This window comes from Pteronotus mesoamericanus, unplaced genomic scaffold (genome assembly GCF_021234165.1).
Source record: "Pteronotus mesoamericanus isolate MK-2021 breed Mesoamerican mustached bat unplaced genomic scaffold, CSHL_Meso_final contig_246, whole genome shotgun sequence".
NCBI classification, from domain to species: Eukaryota; Metazoa; Chordata; class Mammalia; order Chiroptera; family Mormoopidae; genus Pteronotus; species Pteronotus mesoamericanus.
Genome location: NW_026555104.1, coordinates 7,894,571 through 7,911,359, shown reverse-complemented (window position 1 = coordinate 7,911,359; position 16,789 = coordinate 7,894,571). Strand labels below are relative to the sequence as shown.

General features: G+C 54.2%; 2 protein-coding genes across 3 annotated transcripts in view; one reads left to right on the top strand and one right to left on the bottom strand.

Annotated features, from left to right (window-relative positions):
* Positions 1 to 718: 718 nt before the first annotated feature.
* On the top strand, positions 719 to 4,666 carry LOC129070127 (sperm acrosome membrane-associated protein 3-like). Its single transcript, XM_054572926.1, has 4 exons — positions 719 to 971; positions 1,777 to 1,935; positions 2,360 to 2,438; positions 4,600 to 4,666. The coding sequence occupies exons 1-4, from the start codon at positions 785 to 787 to the stop codon at positions 4,664 to 4,666; spliced, it is 492 nt and encodes a 163-aa protein (XP_054428901.1). The 5' UTR covers positions 719 to 784.
* An 8,777-nt stretch (positions 4,667 to 13,443) lies between these two features.
* The window catches only part of ASIC2 (acid sensing ion channel subunit 2), a 910,697-nt gene continuing 907,351 nt past the window's right edge, over positions 13,444 to 16,789 (bottom strand). For both annotated transcript variants that reach the window (XM_054573128.1, XM_054573127.1), the window contains exons 8-10: positions 16,701 to 16,780; positions 16,166 to 16,234; positions 13,444 to 14,325 (exon numbers count right to left, since the gene is read on the bottom strand). In XM_054573128.1, the coding sequence (XP_054429103.1) occupies positions 14,224 to 14,325; positions 16,166 to 16,234; positions 16,701 to 16,780 (251 nt within the window). In that variant the 3' untranslated portion in view covers positions 13,444 to 14,223. The remainder of the gene's footprint in view (positions 14,326 to 16,165; positions 16,235 to 16,700; positions 16,781 to 16,789) is intronic.

The following is a 16,789-nucleotide window of genomic DNA, read 5'->3' as shown; positions in this document are numbered from 1 at the left end:
AATGCCCTTCGTGATATTAGGGACTGGCCTCCAGAGCCGGAGAGGAGAGGTCTGGAGGGCAAAGCATAGGGGCTGAGATTTAACGGGGGAGGGGCTTTTGCAAGGTGAGGGTTTAGAAGGGGGGTGGGTGAGAAGGAGAGTCCCAGTGCCTCTTGGGGGGCCTGTGTGCGTAGGGGAAAGGGCCGTCTCCAGCAGATGGCTGCAGGGGACAGTGTTCTGGGGAATCTTCTTTTAGTTCAGGCCAGGGGAGGGAGCTCCATGCTGGAAAAGACTTTCTTACGCAATGAGGATGAGGGACAGATTCACACCGATGACAGTGCCCGGCCCAACGCCTTTGGGAACATCCACTCATGCCCATTCCCCAGAGGGACTTTGGATTCACATAAATCTTGGTCTCCACCCAAGGTTTGCCCCTTCCCAGTTAGGAGATCTTGGGCCTCAGGGTTCAGTAAAGCCTGGCATGTAGCATGGAGCTCAGAGTGCGCCCTTCTTCTCCCCCATGTCCCCGCCTCTTCCCTCAGCTTTGGGACAGGGTGGTATGAAGCAGCAGTGGAAGGAGAGGCCTCAGGAAACCCTCCCCTGGATCTCGGGGTGTGGCTGAGGCTCCATCAAGGCTGCAGGGGGCTGGATGGCAGGGTTGGAGCCTCCTCTCATTTCCCAGGTTTCTCTTCCTCCTAAAGGGTGGACTTTGTGAGAGGACAACCAGGGAGGGCTGCTGGGCTGCCTGCCGTCCCAAAGCCCAGCTCTGACCTAGAGTGGTGGGCGCTCCACCTCCGCCACCGTCATGGAAGCCAGGCGCCAGGCTACCAGACGGCAGCTGCGCCTACCCGGGGTCGTGCGGCTGGCTGTTGCCTGTCTGCTAAGCTGTCTGCTTGTCCCGGGCCAAGCCAAGATCTACAGTCGCTGTGAGCTGTTCAAAGTGCTACAGGCTTTCGGCCTGGAGGGATACCGGGGCTACAGCCTGGCTGACTGTGAGTACCCCTCTTCCTGGCTGGCCCGGCCCCTCCCACCACCCTTTCCCCTTTCTCCTGTCTCTACTCCCCCTTGCTCAGGGGTGTGGCCTCAGGACATTTCTGAGCCTCAGCTCTCATTTGTAAAACAAGGATAATATGAGATCACAGGTAGGGACACCCAGCACTGAGTGAAATATACAGCAGATGGACAACAGGCTGCTCAGTCAGGATCGTCCTTCACTTTCTCAGCAGCTGAAATCAGGATTCAAAGGAAGAGGACAGTTAGTCCCCTCATCTTCATCTTGGCACCCCCATCAGGCATTCCCATTGACAATTAGGGCAAATGGTGTAAACCGGCCCTGCCAAACTTCCCAAGCTGTGGCAGCTTTGGGGAGCTGTGAAGTACAGCCACATGTGTACTCATTTCGCTCTAGTTCTAGCTCCTTCTGCAGGTCCCACCTGCACATCCCTAATCTTGCTTCTAAAGTCTTAGCTCTCATTGATTCATTGATGCATTCCACAAACATTTCTTGGGCTTCACTATGTGCAGAATAGTGAGACAATGGGAAGATTGTCAGCCTGGGGGCAGGAAGTCCGAGGTCCAGGCTTGACTCTTGCTATTTGGTAGCTGTAATATCCTTGAGTAAGCCAGTTCGTCCCTCTGAGCCTCACGGTACTGGCCTGTCAAGTGAGAGGGAGGGCAATTGCCCTGATCAGCAGGAGTTGAGGCTCAAAGGAGCTAATGTGTGGGACCTGCACCGTGAGCTGGTCTGGGTTGGTCTTGACCATGTGACCCAGAGGTCTTTGTCTCCACCCTTTGTAGGGATCTGTCTTGCTTATCATGCAAGTGGCTTCGATACAGGTTTTGTGGACCACGAACCTGATGGAAGTACCAACAACGGCATTTTCCAGATCAGCAGCCGGACATGGTGCCAAAATATCAACAAAAAAGGCCCAAATCGGTGCCGGATGTACTGTTCCGGTAGGCTGGGCCTGAGTCTTGGCTGGCTGGGGCCAGGCCCTGCACCAGGCTTTGCCTCTTCCCCATTTTCTTTGTTCCTCTTGCCTTTATCTCTGAGTGGGCACGCCCTTACATCCTGCTGGTCCTACCAAGGAGAGCAGGATGGACAATGAGGAGGGTGGGTGGTCCATGAATTTGATGTGGGGTCCCAGGAGGGAGACTGTTCTCAGATTTATAGGAATGGAGTGGGAATTGCTTCATAAGAGACAAAAGTGATAAAAGAAGACCTGTGCTTCCAGAGGGGTCAGGAGGCAGGGCTGGCTTAGGATGGAAGAATGTGTGTCTCCGGGTGTGTCACAGAGGAAAGAAGCACACAGACACATTCTTCATGTATGTCCAGCCCTGCCCCTGCCCCCTCATCATGTTTCTCTGTCACACACCACAGACTTGTTGAATCCCGGCCTCAAGGATACTGTCATCTGTGCCATGAAGATAAGTCAAGAGACCCAGGGCCTTAGCAGCTGGTAAGTAACTGGGCTGGAGCCCCCAAGGGGAGGTGGCCAGGATGGGTGGACAGCAGAAGGAACTCACCTTTCTGAGGGCCCGCTGTGTCCCAGGACCGTTCCGTGTCTTCACAGTCTCATCCTCACACGTTTCCATGGCAGAAAGGTTCTACCACTGAAGAGTTGGCAGACAACGCCCAGCGTTTTGGGGAGGATGAGCCCCTCACTGGGGGTCATGGCACAGGCCGGGCTCTCCCAGGCTTTGCCTCTGTTGGGATGCCTGCCTCAGGTGCACTGGATCTGCATCCAGTGAACCTTTGGGGTTTGTTTTTGAACTGTGGCATCTTTGTTTAAACTAACATTTATGTGAAGTCCACGGTGCACAGCAGATGAAATAATAAATCCCCTACCTGAAGCAGGGGGGCTGTCCGGGGCCTCGCCCTGGCAGCCTTCGCCTTCCCCGCGTCTTTCCCACAAGATGGGCAGCCCTCCTCCCGGGCAGGGGTGGGGGATGAGCACCGATGGGGCACCCGACTAGACCTCTGGTTCACAGAGGGGCCTCTACGCAGCAGCCCGACAGCTCCCCGGCCTCCTCTGGTGGGAGTTGCACTGAGAGTCTGCAGCCTCCTTTCCTCCCCTTTGTGGATGCGAGGCCAGCAGGGGGCAGCATGTGGGGATGGTAAGGCACTCCAGGTGGCTGGTGGCCCCAGAACCTCGGGCAGATGTGACAGTGACGAGGCTGGTGAACTGTCCAGAAGGCAGGAAATGTCCGGTAGAGACCAGAGGCAGGGAGACCGTTGGAGGAGCCTTTGCCGGAGTCTAGGCGAGGGTGTGCGGTCCAGATGAGGAGAGTTCTACAGGTGATGGACGGGAAGGTTGGGAATGGGGGTTCATGGGGAGGATGAGGGACGGGTGCTATGTGGTCAGGGAGGCAAGGGAGGAGTTGACCATGGCTGTGAATACACAGAAGGTCTGAGACAGACCTCGACAGTGGCCACAGCTTTGGAGACTTGAGGTTGGAGGGCAGGTGAAGCCCTAGGAACTGGATGGAGAGTGAGGCAGGCTCCGCAGGACACGGTGCATGTGTCTTGGATCAGGAAGGGCGAGCCTGGCTCAGCAGGAACCCAAGGGCTTGAGGCCTTGGGGGTGCCACCCTGGGATGGACGACACTGGTCCTTTTGGGTAAATTGAAGAACAACCCTCTTTTGTACACTGGAGCGAACTCATGGCATATATACCCCCTTAAAGGTGGCCAGGGCGGATAGGAAGTGGTCCCAGAAGGTGGAAATGTCCAGCTTACCCCTCCACGTGTGCACATGGAGGACTGCTCTGTGCTGGGTGCTGGGCTTCAGGGACGGCTGAGACCCAAGGCCTTGCCCTCCAGGGCTCACAGCCTAGAGGAAGACACAAGAACCCAGTAGACCACTCTTGTTTGATGGGGCAATAGAAGTCCCTTACGGACACTTCTGGTCACTGGGCTCTTTGACATTGCCAGCAGGGAGGACATTAATGATCATATTTGGAACTTCTGGGATCTGGGACCACAGGACTCCCGAACCCCAGGATCTTGTTTATCTTCCTCATGATGTCAGCGTGATCTGGAATAAGGCACGGCCCTGAGTCTATGAACTAAAGTCACAACAGTTGAAAGTCCCAGGAGAACTGGGTGTGAGTGCAGTTCTGTTGTTCACTAGATGTGGCCCTTGGGCAGGTGATTTTGCGTCTCAGTCTCAGTTTTCCACTTGGAATACAGGGAACGTAATATCGGCCCCATCTACCTGACAGGGCTGCTGGGGGGGCAGGTGAATGGGCGATGGATGTGACAGTGCTATGCGTAATGTAAAGGGGGCACCACTGTCCGCAGAAGCAGCATGACGTCGGAGAAGAGCATTGGACTGGACCCCAGAGCTCCAGGCCTTTGCACTGACCCCTGAGTGACTTGAGCAAATTACATGCAACCCCACAGGGAAAATAAGGAGTCTGTGCAGACGACTATTAAGGGCCATTCTGTTCCTTTTTAACTTCTTCTAGGTAACACAGTTTCCTCTTCTCTCTTTTCCTTGCTAGTCCTTTGCTCTCCTCACTCCCTGTTTGGAGCACCCGCCTCCTTCCTGTTCTTCTCTGAGCAGGGCCTGAAGGCAGCCGCTGATGGGTCTCTCCCCTCCCCACTCTGCTTCCTCAGGGAGGCCTGGAGGCGTCACTGCCAGGGCCAGGACCTCAGCGACTGGGTGGATGGCTGTGACTTCTAGGATCCTGTCTGGATGGACCAGGCCAGGCCCCGCAGGCTGGGGGCTGTGGTTTGGTCCTGCCGCAGGAAGGAAGACAAGCCAACTAATAAAGGATAGTTTAACATAACTGTGTTTCTCAGCTATCACTGTGTTTTCAGGCGGCTTGTTGGAGCCAGAGCATGTCAGGGTTTCTTCACCTGTCCACCTTTTAGGGCCTCAGGTTGGCTCTAGAATGCCTACCATGGAAGGCTGGCCTCCCTTAGTGGGGGCGGGGCTTCAGCGCCTCCCTTGCGCACACCCGGCAGTGTCTCCTAGATTCTGGACCTGAATGTAGGTTTGCCAGATTTAGCAAAACAAGCAAACAAAAACAACAAAAAAAACAATGACAACAAAAACAGGATGCCCCAGTTAAATTTAATTTTAGATGCATTACAAATAAATTTTACTGTATGTTCTAAATATTGTTAAGGATACACTTAACGTTAGAAAATGATTTGTTGTGTACCTGAAATTCACGTTTAGCTAGGTGTGTCACATTTATGTGACAATCTTCTTGAGTTTGGTGCTTGCACCTCTGGCTTCTTTGAGAGGGCTCTTACTTTCTGTGGTTCTGGTCCCAGAAGGTGGCCTAGTGCCTTGTCCCTCTGGCTGGTGACTGCTCTTTCAGTGGTAGCTGTCAAGCAGTGGTGCATGGTGACTGGGGACAACCCCCAGGGACTTCAGCTACAGCTCTCACCCTGCTGTCCTGTGTCATCTAGCAGCAGGACATTCAGGTGTCACTGATAGTGACAGTGGCCGTCACAACCTGGGTAGGGAAGCTGCCATTTGTCCTGCCGCTGACAGCTCAGAGGCTGGAGCGTGGGTGGAGGGCATGGGCGGCTCTCAGGCAGCCAGCTGGAGTTCTCCGCCTGCCTCAGTGTGAGGGAAGCTCAGAAGAAGGCAGCGCTGGCTCCCATTGACCTGGAGCTCAGCATCCAGGGATGGAAGAGGAAGGAGGGCGGAGCCTCAGGGCCACTGTGGGTGTGGTGCCAAGAGCAGCCACGGAGGCGATGACTGAGAGGCTGAGCCCTGAGTTCATTGTAGATTCTTCCGGAAAGGCCTCAGAGAACCCTGCAAGTACTGAACTGCTGACTGCAGTATGGCTGGCGACCCCCAGGAATGAGAGGGTCTATGAGGTTAACCAACCCTCCCCGTTAATCTGCCATCTCCAAATGCCCCTGGTCCCACCAGGGGGTGGCTGAGTGTCCACAACTGGTGAGGCAGGCCAGTTTCCTGCGGGCCTATGTCAGGCCACCCCCAGCCCACTGTGTCCCACGCCGGCTTTCGGTTCCGCAGGCCAGCGGAGCTCTTGCCTCCAAGTCCAAGCAATGCTAGAGCTTGAGGGCTGCTCACACATGTGGACAGCGATGAGGGCCAGCTCCTTGCTGGAGCTGGCGGTTGGGGGCATCAACAACTGGTGGGCCCATTCTCATTAAATCGTAGGTAGGGAGATATTCGCTGCTCTTTAACATTAAAGTGGTCATGGTGTGCCTGCCAGGTGCCATGCCTTATCTAATTTAGACCCTAGAACAACAACTGTGATGGACGTACATCATTATCCCCAGTTCACAGATAAAGAAACAGGCTCAGAGAGGGTAAGTTTGCACTCGGGTCAATATAACGCCCTGCGTGCTCTTCGTTACGGAGAACCGGCTGTTTGGCCGCCTGCAATCTTCTCTCTCCCTCACCTGGACAGACTCTCATGACCCGCCATCACTGTAGGATTCATACCCTCTACCTCAGCTCACGTTGGCCTTCTGTTTCCTACAACCACCTGATTGTTCCCCTGGGTCCCATTTGCCCAGGAGCAGGTGGACTGAGGTCTTTGGAATCTCAGGGAGAGTTGTCGAAAGGACTCGGAGGCTCTGGGCTGGCATGAGAGCCTCAGGGTCCCTCACGTGGGGCCGGGCAGAGGTCAGGCCTGGTCGAGACATTCTGGGGACCTGGGCTGGGTGGCTGACCAGGACCAGGTGCAGAGGGAAGAGTGTATCCACAGGGGGGTGCCCTGGCCAAAGCCAGGGACCCTCACTTGTGCGTGAGGGCCGAATGGTCTGTAAGCCCACCTGGACGTCCAGCCCCCACATGAAGCACTCAGGGTGGTGAGAGTAACCAGGCTGCGTCCTGGAATTGCCTGTTTCCACGTCACTCTCTCACCCCACCTTCCACTGGTCTCTTTGTCCTGTCTACCTTTCCTTTTCAGTATCACTGGAAACTGTCCCTCCTTTCCATCCCATTTACCTTTAATCGACATCAAGCCCCCATCACCTTTGTCGTAGGACCAGCGTCATGGCCTTGTAAGGGTGTCCCTCGCCATCAAGTCCCCCCTCAGAGTGAGCTCTTCGCCTTGTTACTCTCCTGCATTCTGGCTCCAGTGGCTTTTCTCATGTTCCGGTTAAAGGTCAAGTTCCTTGACCTGGTCTCCAAGTCTTTCATGACCCAGGGAGATTCTTTTCTCAACTGTCCAGAAACTTTTGCTCGAGGTGGTTCGTCTCCCTGCATCGGGCTCCCCGAGTGCAGCTTCCTACCCTGCCACCACCCACCGCTCCCCTCCCCTCACTGCACCTCAGCTCATAAAAGCTCCCCTCACAGGCGGCAAGCTTGTCCCTGCACGGGCCCCCCGACCCCCGCTGTCCTGTCTCCCTGGAGTGCTGTCCTCAGACCTTTGAATGGTTATTCCTTCCTTTTCAGCCAGGTCTTGTCTCGATTTTCCCTCCTCGCAGTGACTTCACCTGCCTCCAAGTTCTCCGCTGCCTCCAAGCCTTTGCTCAGGAGCCTCCTCTGCAAACCCTGCCTGCCAGGCCCCTCCCACCCATCTCTCAGGGCTTCGCCCAAGCCTGCTCGTCCTCGGCCCAGCAGACAGACGTTCTTCCCCAATGAGCTGACTGTGCCTCGCGCACCCCCACTGCTGCTGTCGTGGCTCAAGGTCTTGTGTGTGTGCCTGTCGCCCACCTCTGCCTGGCTAGGCTGTAAGCCCTGCTGAGACAATGTCTTCTTGAAATATGAACCCCCAGTGTCTAGCGCAGTGCCTGCTACCCAGTGCACATGGAGTGTGTGTGTGTGTGGGGGGGGGGGGGGGGTCTGGCCAGAGATTCCCGCTTGGGCTGGGAAGCCTTCTTCCCGTGGCTTCTTGACCCTCTATGTTGTGTTGAGCTGGGTATTGTTTGGTGCCCACTGATCACTTGGCGTTGGGCCTCTTTACCTTGGATGTAATTCCTTTTGACAGGAAGCCACAAAGTCTGAATTACTTGAAACATAAATCATTCATAGTGGTGACCTTAGCCAAAGGAGCCACTTCCTTAGAGTCACTGCACGGAGAGCAGCCTCAGGAGGCTGGACGTCCAAATTCCCCACCCCAACGCGTCCCTCACAGCTGTTATCAGGAGGTCTCTCTCTCTCTCTCTCTTTCTTCCTTTTCTTCTTTCCTTCCTTCCTCCCTTCTTTCCTTCCTTCCCCCATTCCTTCCTTCCTCCCTCCCTCCCTCCCTCCCTCTCCCCCCTTCTCTCTCTTTTCCTTCCTTCCTTCCTTCCTTCCTTCCTTCCTTCCTTCCTTCCTTCCTTCCTTCCTTCCTTCCTTCCTTCCTTCCTTCCTTCCTTCCTTCCTCCTCAAAAAGCATCATTTCAGTTCTGCTCAGAAACGAGTGCAATGTCCACAGAGGCGCATGTCCGGGGCAGAGCGGCAGCCACAAGACGTTCCGCACCCGTTTCCTGGTGCGGTGGGCTCCGTGGCCCCTCATTCCTGAAGAAGCAGGCCACAGGGACGTTTGTGAAGCGAGGCTGCACTTGCCTCCTCTGTCTGGAGGCCTCCTTGGCCCTCCAACTCGCCACATGTGTAAGATAATTTTATCTTACCCCAAGATAAGCCCCAATCGCAGCCCCAAGGTTCTCTGTTCACGTCCGTTTTCTGCTCATCCATTCGCTTTGCCATCTGTGAGGACTTGCTCGTGCATAACGTGCAGCAGGTGCCAAAGGTTTAAAAAAATTATGCGAGAAAAACTCGAAATCCGTCAAATCCTGTCTGTCCTTCCCCTCCCACCGGTAGGTGGGAAAATGGCAGAGTCTTCAGGTCATGTGAGGAGAGGAAACGCGGGTGCCCCTGGGGTGTGTGGTGGGCCCTCCTGGAGGACAGCGCAGCACTTTCGGAACCAGGGCGGCTCTGCCCGCATCCGCACGCCCCTCCGGCTCACGGCTGACTGGGGGCTTTATAAACCTCCTCAAATTGTGTGAACATTTTATGTATATGCATGTCACCATGTGCATTGTATTTTTTGGGGGGAGGTGGAGAAAGTTCATAGTTTTTACCTTATTTTTAATCCAAACAAGATCATCAATGTTTTACAGGAAGAAATATGAAAAGAAGAAAAGATAGAAAGTATATGTCTTAATTCATCTGATGTTATAATAACTCTGAAGGCTAGGCATCATCATCTCCATCATATACATGGGCAATAGAGATTAAGCAGGCTATTCAATATTTGCTCAGATACCTGACACCATTCTCAACTTAGACTCATAGATTTTTAGAGTTGGGATGCACTGAAAAGATTTTTTTGTCCATTTCCCACCGCCGCCTCTTTTATAGAGGAGGAAACTTAGGCCCAGAGAAATGGACTAAATTATCCAAAGTTATATGGTCAATTACAGCTGAAATGGGTTAGAAATACAGTTTTTTGACTCTCTCTCCAAAGCCTTTGCCAGCCCATTGCTCCTGCAAAGCCTGTAGTGTAGGCCTCAACGAATGCTAAAGTGCATTAGGAAGAGACTCCTCCTCCCCTGTCCTCAGGCTGGGTGGTTTCCACTGACTTGTTTTGTGGTTCTCAGTGACTTCATGGCCCCAGACAGGCTCAACCTCCTGGCCTTTGGAAAACGCAAACGCAGGCACAAACGATTCCATGTGCCAGGAACCTCCAATGAGTGGGGAGAAGCCGTTAGCCAAATAAATCAACCCTTGGCTTGGGAAGCATCTTCCTAGACACTTGGAGCCCAGAGGAAGCAACTTGGAGGATTTAGCTGTGATACGCTCCTCAGGGTGGGGGCCCAGCCCTTTATCCTTTGGTACCTGCCTGGCTCTCAGGGGCCATTTTGCACACTCCCTTTTGACTCCGATGCTTAGGTCCCCTGGACCTATGTGCACACCTTGAACAGGGCCTTGTCCATGACTCCTATCCCCAGGCTTTGCATATTCTGCTCCCTCACTCTCCTTCCACTAAACTTTGATTCAACTTTCCTCATTATCTGTTTGCCTGTCAGTATTCCCTGCTCAGGTGATCAATTCCTTGAGGGCAGGAGCCCAGTACATAACAGGCAGACGACCAATAGGAGTGGAGAAAATGGCGAACCGGTGTTCTTCCTGTGTCTCCCCATCCTTCAAGGCCCGGCTGCCTTCCCAGCTATGCCAGAAGCTTGATCTGTGCAGCTTCAGGTCTGTCTGGCCACACCTGGATCTGGGCTGGTGACACGCCCCCTGGAGAAGCAAACCCCCTGGCCTCTTGAGCCTCCCTTGCTTCCCTGTAACATGGGGGAAGTGCCATGTTCTCTGGCACTTCCTGGAGGCCCTTCCCTCTGCCCTGAGTTCAGTTCTCACAAGTGAATTGAAATCTCTGAGTTTGTGGATGAAGAACTCCCAGGTCTGTCCTTGGGCCTCTGGGCTCAGGCAGGCAGAGGTGAGCTTCACTGAGGGAAGTGCTACCCACCAAGGGCACACCTGTGGGTGGGGCCTATCTCTGGCTTCCTTTTTCCCAGCTCACCCAGCACCTTTTGCTGGGCATCCGTTGTGGACCCTTTCTCATTAGGCGTGTTCATAGTGAATTTCTTACAGAAATAGCTGCAGGCTGGAAAGGGGAAAATAAAAAAACTGGCCTTCCTCTCTCTGCCCAAACAACAAAGCAATGGCATGTTAGCAGTCAGCTTCGTCCTGGGACGGCTACGCACAGAAATGCTTGACCCTTTCTCGCTCCCTAACTGCAGCAGGTGTTATTATTTTACTGATTGATTGATTGATTGCCCTCACCCTCTGAGGTCACTGATAATCCAACCTTGTGGTTTGGGCTTATGATTGTTCTAGACTCCTGGCCTTTGTGGCATCATTTGGGTCAGTGTCAAAAATGTGACATATCCCCATGTGTCCTTGTCTACCAACCTCTCCAGGTCTTCACTAAAGAAATGATTACACACATGGCTATTTGTTTGAAATGATAATAAAGAACCTCCCCTCCTCCAATCCCAGGAGTTTAGGAGACATGATGTCTTTGGTTAACAGTCAATAAGTGATCATCAGTACCTGGCTATTGATTTGCTCTCTTGAATTTCCTGCCTTTTCCCCCTTTGAACAGGTTAGGTTTGTAGACCTGCTCTACGAGGAACAAAGCCAGAATCCCCCGATTGGAAGGAGCCCCTGTGCATGTGAGGCCAGAAGCATGCCAAACCCGTTAGAACAGTCTTTGCTCCATCTCAGATTGATCTGACGTTGTCTGTCTGTTTTGGAAAAGGAAGCCAGAAATCCAATGAAGCAGTTTGAATTGCAACTCAATTTATAGATTTGAAAAAATGCATGAAACTCTTAAACTAGAACAAGGCAGAGCATCCAATAGTCTCCAAATTCACTGAAGAGACATTTCATTTGGTTTCTGTCCCTGATGGGAGCATCTGAGGACATTCCCTGCTCTTTCCAGCCTGGTGTTGTGAGAAGTGAGTTTGTCTCAGGAGACGGATTTCCGTGCTCTGGCAAAGTCTGGAAAAAAGATTGCTCTCAGTCCTTCTTGCTCTAAGTGGGTTTATAAATGGAATTGCGAGTTTGGAAGCATGGGGATATGCCTTTGGCACTGCCACCAACTTACTGGGTGATCCTAGGCAAGTCTCTTTTCTCCTTTTATGGGGCTGCTTATTTGGAAAATGAGGACAATAGGCTACAGGATCCAAAGGGCCTGTGGTAGGAGAATACTGGACCCCAAGGATGTCCACACCCTAATTCTGGAACCTATGAATGTTACTTTACGTGGTAAAATCGGCTTTGAAGATGTGATGAAGTTAATAGTCTTGAGATGAGGAGGCTATCCTGGATTCTCGGGTGGGCCCAATCTGATCACAAGGGTCCTTGACAAATGGAAGCAGGAGGCAGGAGAGGATCTGAGTTAGGGGGAGAGAGGACTATGGGACATTGATATGTGATGTGAGAAGGACCTGACCTGCCATTGCTGTCTTTGACCAAAGAGGAAGCAGCCAGGGGCCAAGGAACGTGGGTGGCCTCTAGAACCTGGAAAAGGCGAGGAAAGGATGCCTCCCTTAGAGCTCCCATCAGGAACCCAGGCCTCCCCATTGCTTGATTTTAGCTCAGTGAGACCAGTGACAGATTTCTGGCCTGCAGAACTGTAAGATAATATACTAGTAGATGTGTTATCTTAAGCCACTCAATTTGTCATAATTTGCTATGCAGGCAATCAATAGGAAATGAAAACATGGCCCCTTCCTGCAACTTTACACTGTTTTTAAGAATTTGAACCCAGATTCTTAAAATCTGGGCAGCCTCAGCTGAGAGGTGATATCACAGGGACGCTCCGTCCCATCTGCCTCCTGGTGGCCTGGGTGTTGCCGGCTCCCAGCCATTGATTGTGCGTGAGAGTGGCTGGTCTGACTTGTCCCACTGGGTAGTGGAAGAGTGCTGTCATAGCCCCTGAGTCTGAAGGGGCTTCTAGAGGTCATCTGTGAAGACACAGGTAAGGTATTGTATTATCTTCATTCTCTCATTGAAGGAACTAAGCCCAGAAAGGTGTAGGGTCTTATCCATTGTCAGGCAGCTCCTGAGAGAAGACATGGGACTGGGTTCCTAGCTCCTGATGTGGGGCTCTTTTCAATTGGTCACATTGGGGATAGACCTCTCCCTTGTGTTAGTGGGTTGGGCAGCAGGGAGAGAGAGAGAAACAGAGAGAGATCAGAAGGCAGAGCAGGGATCAGAACCCCAGACCTCAGGTCTCGCCAGTGCTTTTGTGCATCTGTGCACGAGTGGAAAGCACAAACCACAACTGACCTTTCTTCCCAGCTTTGGGGGAGACTTTGAGTTGGGGGTGATGTGGAGAAAAACTGTCCCTCTGGAATTAGCATGATGCCTTGAGGACAAGGATTCTGCCTGAACAGGAAGCTCTCTTTTGCCACAGGGGGGCTTGAAAGATCAGGCCTCTCCCCACCAAAGGCACCTCCGACCTCCTTTCCCATCGGGATATCCTCGCAGGTATCATGGGGAGCAAGGCAGAAGGCATACGTGACCTCTGCAGGGACAAGCAGGTCTGTTTGACGGGGGTGAAGAGCGGAGGTACGGAGAGGGCACAGAAGCACTGGGGTGCAGGAGCGAGGCCACGCAGGGGCCTGTGTACAGCCCAAGTTCCCTGACGGGGTCAGGGGGAGTCAGGATGGAGATGGAAGAGCAGAGGGGCTGGAAGGCCTCCTTTATGGCTTTCAGGTCTGTGCGGGTCCTCTGCCTCCCCCTCGTCAAGCCACGGTCTGGGCAGTGTCATTCAGACCGTGGGCTGCAGCCCGTCAATGGGTCACGAAGTCATTTACAAAGTTGAGTTTATAAAGATTGAGAAGAGGCGGTAGCGTGTGCACATTTTGTAAAGGTAAGGGCTGTTGCAGAAACTATATAATCTGTCGTTTTTGACTCAGGGAGGCCTGGCTCTTCCTGAAGCCCTTGGGGAGAGAGGTGTGCGGGTGGGGGAAAGGCAGAAACCACCCAGCCACTTCCACAAGACCAGCTTTTAATGTGACCGTGAGTGGAAGCACGAATAAATAAATGCCAGGGAAATGGAAAATCAAACCAAACCTCAGAACATCAAACCCAAAAATCAGAAAACAAAACAGACCTCTGACAGACAACAAAAGCCCCCCAAAGAAACAGAGTCAGACTGTACAAGCCATGTCACAGGGACCAGGACGACGTGGGTGCCGAGGGTGAGTGCCAGAGCCACCCAGGCTGCCGCAGGCGCTGGGGTCGGGGGGTGGCCCCAGTCACCCCATGGGCCAGCTCGGGGTGGATGGGGGAGGGGTTTGTGGGCTGGTTAAGAACCTTCACAAACTATACAAGGACCAGACGTAGTCGACAGTTCTGCGGTTTGCCCCTTGATGGTGCAGTTGTGATTCCAGCGGGGTTTCTCGGTGACTTTGGGGCCGGGACCTGGTCCCACTGCACAGCCGCAGAGTGGCCGCAGGAAACCGCATGGAGGGCTGTCTTGCACAGAGACAGACGTGGAGGTGGCGCCGTGAGAAGTCTGAGCATGCAAGCGCTTTATACATCTGGCAGTGAGATGTGATGGCAGGTTGGTTCGTGGACAGTTCCAGAGTGTGACTCATTTCTCCTAAGAGGGACGCACGGCGGGGCCCGAGGACGCGTCGTGTCAGACGTGGCCATAGCGGGGTTTTGGCAGATAGTTTGCTATGTGTGCATAGGGGGCTCTTGCTTCTTTCTGTCATCGGGGGCCACCCCGCCTGCGGTCTCCTGTCCTGGGTCTTGGGCCTCAAGGTCTGTTTGTGGGGCGCCAGGTGGTCCAAGGGCTGTCAGCAGGCAATCTCCTCTAGGGTCCCCAAGGCCGTCTGCAGGGGCACATTCACAGTGTGGCTGATGGTTTCAGAGTGGTTTGGCATCGTCTCACAAGTGCTCTGGCGGGGAGGGGAAGGTGGGTATTTATATGAAAAAATTCATCAGGTGCCCCTGGCAGCCTCGGGGACCAGGCTCTTCACCCGTGGGCTCCCGCAGGGCACCTCTGCCCCTGTCTCAGATGTCTCGTGTGCTGGTTTGCCATCTCAGGCCTGAGGTGGAAGGGGCCCCACTGCCTTCAGGACGCTTGCCATTGCCCACTTAGGTGCCCCCTGGGACAGGGGAGGGCTCTCTGGTGACGGGGTTTAGCAGCTGGCTTGACCTTCTCTGCTAGAGGTCCCCTGATGTGCCACCGGAAGCTACATCCCAGGGATGTCTAGCTTTGGGGCTGGATAGCCCATCCTACCCTTGACCTCAGGGGCCTCCTTTGGGACCTACCTGGGGTGAGGAGGTACAGCCTGTGGCTAGGCCTGGGGCAGGGGAAGCCCATCGCTGAGGCCAAGCTGCAAGGGCAGAGGCCTCCGACAGCCAGAACCAGAGCTGGTCACAGCTGCCCCAAGGACCTTTAGTCTGGCCACAGGGAAACGTCATCCTGGGTCTCTGAGCAAGGTGTGGCTGAGATGGCTGTGACTCTTCAGGGAGGTTCCCAGGCTGTCCTGCACTGCTATGGGTAAGGGGGCTGGGAGGGATGGGAGCAGTGAGTCAGGCCAGGAAGCTGTGCCAAGAATTTGGAGAGGTTTGATGAGGATGACACTGGCAGAGGGGGAAGGGATGGAGGGAGAGCCTAGGACTGAGATGTTCTGAAGGCAGGAGGGAAGGTGGGATGGGGGAGGGAGCTTGCACTTGCTGAGCGCGGACTATAAACTAGGCAATGCTGATTGCTTTCCAGGCTGCTCTCACTTCAGCTGAATGTCATCCCCCGTTGTGATGAGGCAGCTGCTCCAGGGGATAGGACTTGGCCCTGGGCACATGGCTAAGAAGCAGGGACCTGGGATCCGGGCATCAGCTCGGTCCAGAGCCGGGGCCCCTTCCACTCTGCCCTCCTCAACAGCAGCTGTCTCTGCTCACACAGAGGCTGCCAGAGCCTGAGAGAATCAAAGTGGGACGTCGAGCCTGGGCGATAGGTAGGGAAGTGGTGTCTGGAACAGAACTGGGAGCCAGGGACACCTGCACCAGACAGCTGAGGCCGGGGCCCGGGGCAGACTGAGTTCGGGAAGGAGATGGACGGCCGTGTGAGGGCTGCCTGTCCGGCTGCAGGAGAGCGAGGTAGAGCAGGAGAGCGGTTGGGGGAGCTTTGTGCCTGGTCCTGTCGTCACCAGTGCTGTGGCCTTGGCCTCTGGACCCCAACTGCCCCCAATACAAAGTGGAGATAAAAATAGACCTCTCTCCTGAGCGACTGCACTGCTGAAATGGCGCGGCATGCCTGAGGCATGTAGTGCACGTCTGGCCATGTGCAGGGATATAGTAGTAGTCAGTGCTTACGGGCATTTTGCTGCTCCAAGCTTCCCAGGGCCCCGCACCTTATGTTCCCTTCAAATAGAGCACCAGAGATGCCCCTGCTTATATTTTGCCACCCAGGGGGTAAAGGAACAGATCTACACAGAGTATCTCTCGTTCTCCCATGGCCATAAAATGGGAGGAGCCTTCTGGCCTGGGAAAAGCCAGACTGGGCCAAGTAAGACCAATCCTTGGAAGTATCTCCACGGCATCCATGACAAACTGCATCCATGTCAGGCTTTGGGGCAAGTCTCAAAGAGAGGCTCAAGGTTGAACCTTGGAATTGGGAGCCGGCAGGGTGTGCAGTGAGGCACACACCTCCTGCTCTGGCCCCAGAACCTGGTTTCATGTCACCTGTACAAACCAGAGGGGCAAATCCCTCTGTAGCCCACAAGCCGTTCTTACCACATTCTCGTCATGGCTCCCTTCATCCTCCTCTTTGCCAAGCAGGTCTAATAGCTTCTCTTTGATCAGCTGCAAAACAGGCAGGAAGGGAGGGGTCAGGCTGAGGGGATGGCGCAAAGGCAGAGACCTGCCTCCATCCGGCTTGTTGGCTGGGCAGCCGCAACAGCCAGGGTAGCTGGGCTGTGGCCGGACGAACCGTGGCAGGAGCCCCGCCTGGCAGCCAGCTCTCGGAGCCCCTGCCTGACCTTTGGGCTGCAACGGGGTTCTGGTGCAAGAGCTAGGGCTTCGAAGAGGTGACTGGAGGGCCCTGTCTTGCAGTATGGACTGCCTTCCCTTGTGGATGGAGAGTGTGGATAAGCGGTTTGTGTGGGCATGGCTGGGTCTCCATTGTCCTCAGGAGCAACCTGGGAGCCCCGTTCCGAGGCTGGGCCTGGGGGACAGAAGCCATCCTCTCCCCCAATCTTTGGTTCTGGTCAGTGAGGTAGGATGAGGGACCTGCATATGGTCATTCCCCATAAATAATCCCAAGTCTTACCTCATAAATATAATCAAAGAGCTCTAGTATTGTGAGGATACTAGCACCAATAAACAATCCCATCTGGCCACCAATATCACCTGGAGAGG